The sequence below is a fragment of the Heliconius melpomene genome, chromosome 10 (assembly GCF_056956725.1).
Source record: "Heliconius melpomene rosina isolate 202511_hmr_F chromosome 10, ASM5695672v1, whole genome shotgun sequence".
Taxonomy (NCBI): Eukaryota; Metazoa; Arthropoda; class Insecta; order Lepidoptera; family Nymphalidae; genus Heliconius; species Heliconius melpomene.
Genome location: NC_140398.1, coordinates 14,038,208 through 14,046,938, shown reverse-complemented (window position 1 = coordinate 14,046,938; position 8,731 = coordinate 14,038,208). Strand labels below are relative to the sequence as shown.

At 30.8% G+C, this 8,731-nt stretch overlaps 1 protein-coding gene across 1 annotated transcript; it reads left to right on the top strand.

Annotated features, from left to right (window-relative positions):
• Positions 1-2,689: 2,689 nt before the first annotated feature.
• LOC146535802 (queuine tRNA-ribosyltransferase accessory subunit 2) lies at positions 2,690-8,621 on the top strand. Its single transcript, XM_085191903.1, has 7 exons — positions 2,690-2,943; positions 3,231-3,499; positions 3,772-3,953; positions 4,624-4,793; positions 5,179-5,378; positions 5,722-5,847; positions 6,690-8,621. Exons 1-7 carry the CDS (start codon positions 2,827-2,829, stop codon positions 6,940-6,942), a joined length of 1,317 nt encoding a protein of 438 aa, XP_085048029.1. The 5' UTR covers positions 2,690-2,826; the 3' UTR covers positions 6,943-8,621.
• The last annotated feature ends 110 nt before the right edge of the window (positions 8,622-8,731 follow it).

The following is an 8,731-nucleotide window of genomic DNA, read 5'->3' as shown; positions in this document are numbered from 1 at the left end:
ACAGGCAGCCACTTAGTGCTTGCATTTCTTCAGGGACAGAGTACCCTCTTCCCTACCCAACCGGTGTCGCTGTAAAAGCCAATAGGGCTTAAAACAGCATTAGCCTCATGTTCGAAAAAACATATATATATTTAATATTCCGTTTTCCGTCAAATGTTTATTCTGTTTTGAATATTGATTTTTTATATAGTGCCCTCCTAAATTGTAACAGTATAGATAGATTGTATAGTATCATAAAAAACTTTTCCATGACCGGGATGAGAAATCCTTACATCAATTAATAGTTCTAAATATTGCTAATTTCATAAAAAATAATAAAAACTGTCATTTTACTAGTACTGTTTACTGGTATTATTAAAGAATAATCTTTGGCAAGGCTCGTTACGGACACGAGTGGCCCGCATGCGAGCTCGCATTAAGTTCTATAAGGCATTAATGCACTAGCGCGCAGGGGCATGACCACGCCTGCTCATGTGAAAAAGTTATAACGGCGAGTCCCTCCACCCTCCACCCTCTACCCTCTACCCTCCTAGCACACTGAATATATTTCCAGACTGCGAAACCCTACGCTGACTCACACTAATTAATTTTTATGTATAATAGCCGGACTTTATGAGAATACGTGGTACAACGGCTTTGTTTCAATGTCTTTGTAGTTTGTATATTGTTTTGCAAGCCAACGACCCCGGGCTATATTAAAAATCAAGAACAAACAGCCATTACTACGACTGAACAAATATTTAATTCTCCACAGATTCTCCACAGTAGTAATAGAGATATTTTTTGGGAATTGAAATAAATCTTCGTTGTTTTTCTTTGTTTTCTATTTATTTAATTCAATATTAAGTAATTAGCTGACGCGAAATAAGCACATTTACAAGAAAGGAAAAGAAACTTTCTTTACATTCTCAAACATTTTTATAGCCATCATTATCTACTGTGCATTTAAATGAAAATTATATAGCGATTAGCATTTGGTAATTGAGATTTTTTTTTGCTCTGCCTTGCTGGTTCGCGAAATTTCTTGTCATAAAAGTTTTCATCGTAAAATTTGATGGTTTTTAAAACTTCTGTAATAAAACAATGTTTTTATTACGATACTAATATTGCTTAGTGTAATAAAATTTTAGTTTGTCGTGTAAGCACTTTATTGATTCCATATTTTATCTTAAAACGTTCAGATTTTGATTTGCATTGAAATAGGTTTTATAACGCATAGATATCTAACGTTTCCAATTTATTTTTTTATAAACTTACAACCCCATTACCATGATTACTTCAAATACAACTTAAGTAATGAAAAAACAATGAAAATGCCTTAAGGTAGAATACTAAACGACAATGGTTATTTTGGAAACAAAACTTCATTTTGTCAAGAATATTTATTAATTAAATGTTTTAATATTTAAGTTTCAGGGAGAAGATTAATATTGCAAAGCACTCATACTTACAATCTCATGTCATATTTAATAACGTCGTTAAATAAATAAAGTTAATTAATATTAGGCTTATTGCCTCGGTTAATATTCATCAAGACAATAAAGCTTAGAAGGGAGAACAACCCCTTCCTTTGAAAGGAGGGTTAGATGCTATTGCACTAATTAATACTTAACGGATAACAGAGCTTAAACGGTTTACAAATATACCAAAATCTTAAAAAGTTTTTTAAAAGAACGATTCTGAGGAAGTTTTATAATATACAGGTGTTTAGTTACACGCAGTATCGCGCACATAACAGGATTAGTATCCCCCCTACTTTCTGCCGAATTCTAAAAGCGGACCTCAACTGCGCTTTGCCTCGTTAGCATCACTTATGGGCTGTTTTTTAAAGTTTGTAAAAAGTGCAGTAGTGTCTGATATTTTTACTTCCTGTAATAATTTATTTTTTACTAAATGAGCATTAATATTCATACCAGAACTTTCTAAGGCCATTATCATTGGCTTGTACATTTGTAACAATCCTGCCAGCATTAGTGTGCCCAACCACTCATCGTCCACATTAAATTTTATATTTCTTAATTTGTGCGCCGCTGTCATTATTTTGTTTACATAGTCTTCAACTGAAGAACTGTTTTCCAAGTTTTGCATTTTGGGCTTCTTCTATATGTACGAATAAAATTGGGTCAACTAATAATATTAACTTTGACTTGGCTTTGGTATCTTGTTTAACCGTTTTAAAGTCAGTAGGCACTGGTTCTTTAAAAATACAATTGTCCAAATCTTCATGTTGCAAGTATGCCTAAATCTTCAACGTGAAAATTATTTGACGCAGTAAAAATTATTTTACGTGCGCGGTAACTTAGTGAGGTTGTACACGTGACTTTACTTTTTACTTTTATAAATACTGTTCAAAACACAAAGATAACTTTTAATGACACGCCTGGGCCCATAACCTGTTGAAATAAGAGTATTATAGATCTTACGATAAAACTGTATATTTAAATTAATACAATATTTAGTAGTGACCTCGTGTTCTGTGATAGTGAACGTGGCACAAGTCAATATGGAAAACCGTAGAAGAGAGAGAGCCTCTGAAGACAGAGTATAAGTCAGTAAATGTGTTCAACCCGACTAATAAAAATGAGTGAAAAATGCTTTGATCAAAGTGTAGTATCTGTTCTTTTCAGCTTAAAATAAAAATAAATAAATAAGTTTTTATTTCCGAGCATAAATGTCAGTGTGACTGTGACACTGACACTTGACCGACACAACTTGGTTCCACTTTTGAGGTTATCCAATATCGCGATTTTGGAAACAATTAATAGAAGAGTTACCTTTCGTTCTTTTTTATATTTTGTCTTTTACAAAATCATTGTTCATATTACAATGCGTTTCATAGTAAAACAAACGGGAGTGGGAAGTGAGCGTATTGGGAGCTTAACTGGGTTCATAAAATCACCGGGCATTGTAATTGAAACTCCTACAGCTGCTTTATTTACTCAGGTAATAAAAATTTAGTACATTTTTCGTTCCTTTCAACGTAGGTACTTACATTTTTCTATCCAGTTACATGGTGACTGAATCCTAATCTCTCTAAATGATCTGGACTATGGGTCATTAGGAAATTGATAAACAAGTAAAATGAATATCATATTCATTTATATCATCTTACATTAATATTTTACAGTTCCTATCCTGTGACTAAAATAGATAAACTACTCATTAGTTATATTTTTATTAACTTTTTCAATTAATTGCTTCAATACATTTTAATATGTTAATGTTTATAGGGTGGCAGTGTCGTCCATTTGACTGCAGATGTACTGTCATGGGTTTTCCCTTCTCCAAAACCATTATGGATGTCATTGATGAATTGTTTACAATTAGAAAATGGTGTGAAAATCCAGAATGAAGGAGTGGCCAAATTTGCAGGATTACCTGAGCATATTACCTGTGTATCTTTAAATAACTTATCTGAAGTTACTCCACCAGGACATTTTGAAGCTGATAAAGTTCCCCTTTGGACAAAGAATGGAAAGAAGATGTTAACTGCAAATAGGTATACTTTTTTCCTATATGTAAACACTTTGCAATAAATTTTCGAAACATTTCATGTTGAGTGGTGGAACTCAATACTTCACTTTGTTTTCTTTTTAGAACAAAGAGATGAAAATATTTAATTTCCCCTTGTGGAAATTGAGCCCACAGCCCTTGCATTTAAGGTCAGAGAATTTGCTAATTTGCCACAATTGTCTCATATTTTTATAATAATATTTATTTTATAACATATGATTATAATGATACTAAATATGACATGCTAAAAAATTTCAGATATATGGATGTTATGGAAATATTTAAACCAGACATAATTTTGGCGATTGCAGATGGCCGGACGACTCTAAGTGAGGGCTTAAAAAGACTGTCGAAGTCAGTGGATAGAACTACTAACATGCTTAAAACATGTGTCGATAGGTACAAGGCAGCTGAGGAGTTACAGAATAGTGCTCTTGTAGGTGTGTTTGTATATTGTATTTTAAACCAGAATTAGTGTCATCTCTGTCTATGCATCAATATCTGGGATAAAACATTAAACCAAAAAAAGAAATTTGTAACCATAAAATATTATTATTTTGTAATCATAAATTACATTTTTAATATAATTCATGATTACAAAATATTTTTTTTGCACAGTGTTATAAAACTATTTTTATTAAGAATTAGACTTGATTAATGAAATCACGCAGCAGGGTAGGCATATCCCGCACACAACAGGGTAGGCAGAGGGAACCTAGTGTTAAGACACTATGCAAGATTTGATTAATATGTAGTAATATATGTAACTTGTACATATATGTAGCTTTGATATCAGATCAGATTAGATTATATACACAGCCCAGCATCAGACTGTAAATGTGACTTTTGTGCATTGATTGCAGTATCAAATAATTGTATAAATAATAGTCATAATTAATTTCCCAATTATTTACATTTCCTCACCTCTGGTAAAAAGACAACGCATGGTGTTGAGTTTCTCCACTCAACTTGCAATCTCACAAAAATTGGGCAAGAGTAGAGAACAGAATGTTTCAGCACAAGGTTTCCCTGCCTACATATAATACAGTGTAAAGCTAATTAAAAAATACATTTTTTTTTAATACTAAGGATTAATCTTACTATTTTCAGGTGTCATTGTGGGTGTAGGAAATCCAAAGAAATGTGATATTTGTTTAGAAAATATATTAAAATATAGTGATAGTTTAAGTGGTATTGCACTTGAAGGTATCTCTGATGGGACAGAAGAATCTATGGATGTTAACATTGAAAAACTAAGTGAAATCTTTCATAAAGTTGGTGTAAGTTTTTCTTAAATAATTGTAAACCTTATATTCATATACTTCCATACAAGGCCATTATTGCATGAGAAGGTGTTTGTCTAGAAATGGTTATAGGTTCAATTTCCACTAAAAGGAGTAATAGCATTTTACAGTTATTAGATTACCACCTACGATTAGCATTAATAATAATAATAATTTTAATCCTACATGGCAGAGACAAAAAGAGAAACACTACAAGAAAATTACAATTAAAATATTGAGAAATCTAATAGTCATCCTTATATTGTTTTATCATTTGTATGTATTTCTTAATGAATTTATATGTTGTCTTATTTTTTTGTGTCAAACACATTTTTTTTAATTTGACAATGTGATTAGATAAAAAAATATGCTAATATTTCAGAATGCAGTATCTAAAGATTTTTTGAAAATTATAGAAGGAAGTTGGAATCCATCTGTTATTTTAACTGCAATAGAATACGGCTGGGACTTCTTCGATGGATCATACCCAGTGAAGTTAACTAATGCTGGTATTGCATTAAAATTGAGCTTCAATGTTAATAAAGATAATGATGAATATTTGTTGAATATGATTGATGAGAGGTAATTATATGCCTAGATTTTATATAAAAACATTTCCTACCTTTTAACACATTTTAATGTGTTAGAGCTAAGCTGATATAGCTAAGCTGACTGAATAAGATAGTTTAGATAGTAGTAAAAGGTTTGAAGCAACAACTGTTTTATTAAAACAATATAATAATGTATATTGCATTTATTTTATTAAATTACTTAAATATTTCCAGTTCATTATTTAAAAAAATATTGTTATTGGCTCTCTTTCTCCATGTAAATTTGAAGTTTGCCAAATTTCATTTCATCAGTAAAGGATCCTAAAGTTTTTCCTTTTCTAAATTTATATAACGTAAAGTTTTTCTTTTTTCAGATTTAAAGAAGATTTCTCACCTATACTGGAGGGCTGTGAATGTTTAGCGTGCAAGAAACACACTCGGGCCTATATACGCCATTTGTTGAACACTCGGGAAATGTTGGCATCTGTGTTGTTGAGCATGTAAGTTTTTATATAACAATTTACTTATTTTGTAGTAATACTTTGATTTGATATTCATATTAATAGATTTTTAAAATATGCAGAAAATTAAATCTAATAATCCCTTTCTTCGCTCTGGTGTCGAGGCAAAGCAATGCCTTCAGAATTCGGCAGAAAGTGGGAAATGGAGTGTCTTAACACGAGTTACCTTCTGCCTATCCTGCTGAGGACGGGATACAGCGTGAAGCTAATATTATATATTACATATAAACATCCACGAGAAACGACGAAACGTTCAAACGAACAATCAGACATGTCTGAACGACGCTATAATGGCGTCAAAGTTAGCATAATTTTATTTTAAATTTCCTACTTGCAACGTCTATACCTTTTTTAGCTTTACGCTGTACTGATTTCTACTAATTTCGAGACATTGCGTATTGAGTGGCATTAGGCAAAGAAATTAAAATATTAAATAATTAATTCCCCGTGTAGGAATGGAACCCACAACCGTCGTATGTGACACCAGGAGCATGCTTAAAAGCCTCTGCGTCACGGCGGCCACAAATCAATGATCTTATTGTTAGAAAATGGAAGCGGTTAACGTTCTTAAAATAAACACGATCAAAATACATAACGTCTATATGTTTTTAACGTACTCGGATAGAGGTTCCACGTAATTACAATAAGTGCCATGTATCACTCAATAACAACACTACACACTTCCAATCAGAGCTTCCGCCTGTAAGCAACTGTATCCATTTGACACAATTCCACTGCTTTTGTTGTCTTTTTTTCATCTAAATCTACCCACATATACACCTGTACGCTAACATTATAAATATTTTTTTTACATATTGCAGCCACAACCTACACCATTTCGACCAAATGTTCTTTTACGCGCGTCAACACATCGCTGCCAACACGTTTACAGTTTATAAAGATCACATTGTGAAACAGTGTGAAATGCTTAAAACATTTTCACCAGATCGATATAAGGGCTCAAAGGAGACTGAAAAACCGACAAATCAAAAGAAAAAGGCTAAAGTGTGCGATGATTTAAATAGTGATGTAAATAGTGTTGACGTAAATAGTGCTAGTGCTGTAAGTAATTAGATTGTGATGATGGAAGATATGAATAGATGAGTGAAGTGAGATTTTTGCAGTTCTATGTATAAATGAGTATTGTTAATTTGGTGTATTTAAATTGATACTAAATCTATAATTTTGTATGTCACATGACACATTCAAAAGGAGGATTCTTAGGTTCCCTCTGCCTACTATATATGTCCGGGATATAGCGTGAAACGAAAAAACATAAAAATCGCTTGAGACTTTCTAAGAAACTCAGTAAAGCGATACAAATATTGAAAATGTACTATACGCATATTTTGTTTTAGTTTGAGTAATGAGTAATAATTGAACTTTGATATGCAGGAAATGTATCGTTTGTATTTATTTCATTGCGAACGTGACTTTTTTTTTCAAGTCTATAACTGACATGATAGGAACTATGTTAGTTCAGTTTTCATGTCATCAAAATCGCTATAACTAAGAAGCAAGAAATGATATAATAATATACTGCCTTAGATATTATTAGTAAATTGTAATATTTGTTATAATATAGTAAATATTAGTAAGACATAAATGTTAAGTAATTTAAGAAAAATAAAGTAACATTTAAAAATATTAAGAAAACTTTAATTAGGCTTAAGCTTAATATAAGCAGTTTTGTAGAGATTTTTGTATAATAAATATGGTTGACCAAACACATTAGTGTTCTAAAACAAAATTATGATGCAACAACGCTTGTTTATTAAATAAGAATTTCGACATAACTGGTTCACAGGGATAACTAGTTTGGGTTCAAGTCAAAGTCAAATATTTTTATTCAAAATATAAGTTACATGTTTAATTTTTTTAACCATACACTAAGCTCGTTTATGTAAGTTACTGCCTCAGACCTGAGAAGAACCGACCCAAGAGACTCGCTTAGTTATTTTTAAAATCAATTATTTACATTCACACTATAATATCAATAGACTGTAGCAAGCATTACATTCCCTGGACATGTTGTTATTCATAAACTCAATAATTCGTAGTCAGGCTATGTTCAAATTTTTGTTTCTAAATAATTTTCTTTCTTGTCTATGTAAATAACACAAAAAAATGTGATGATTCCAATTAAAAGATGTTTAATGGTATGGGTGCTGTGACACTAAGCCAAATATGATTTTTCTTTTTAATTAACTTAGGCCAGTTTTTTATTCCAGAAACAGCTTTTAGTTTATTTTTAAGTTTTTTAATGTTCCTACCGTTTTATGCCAAAAACATTTGAATACTATAGCCATTACAAATAAAAGTGATATAGAAGTTTTTTAACATCATTAATATGTACTTAAATTTTTGCAAGTTATGTATCTATTGCTGTTTTTTTTTGTTTAATTTTTTACTGTTATTTTTAATTATTCGTTCTTAGCGACATTAGGTAAAATTGTGTTCTACATTCCGCGTGATTAAATAATAAGTTTAATGCTTTAAATAAGGATTTACTGCGAAAATCTATAACAATAGCTATAAAAGCTTTGCAACATGCATCTTCTTTCTTAATTATATGGATGATATTACTTTATTTTACCCTAATATATTAGGTATTTAATATTATTTTTTTATAGAAAAATACCGGAATTACTTTTATAAAGTTATTACTTTAATAAGTAAGTTAAAACAAAATAACATACAAACAAAGTATTTTAAGGTTCTCTTTAGTTTTCAATTTGTATACATACTTAAGTATACTTTCGATGTGAAACTAGAATAAACATTTTAAGTTGTCATTTCTTTTTATTTTTGTAAATTTCTTCTCATATTTATTAAAAAAGTATCATACAAGGATACAAATACA

What these genes read in the sequence shown, in the direction of transcription:
- LOC146535802 (XM_085191903.1), top strand. Translation starts at nt 2,827, where the DNA reads ATGCGTTTCATAGTAAAACAAACGGGAGTGGGAAGTGAGCGTATTGGG. An exon ending in AAATCTTTCATAAAGTTGGT is followed by an intron (nt 4,794 to 5,178) that starts GTAAGTTTTTCT and finishes CTAATATTTCAG; the next exon opens with AATGCAGTATCTAAAGATTT. An exon ending in TTGAATATGATTGATGAGAG is followed by an intron (nt 5,379 to 5,721) that starts GTAATTATATGC and finishes TTCTTTTTTCAG; the next exon opens with ATTTAAAGAAGATTTCTCAC.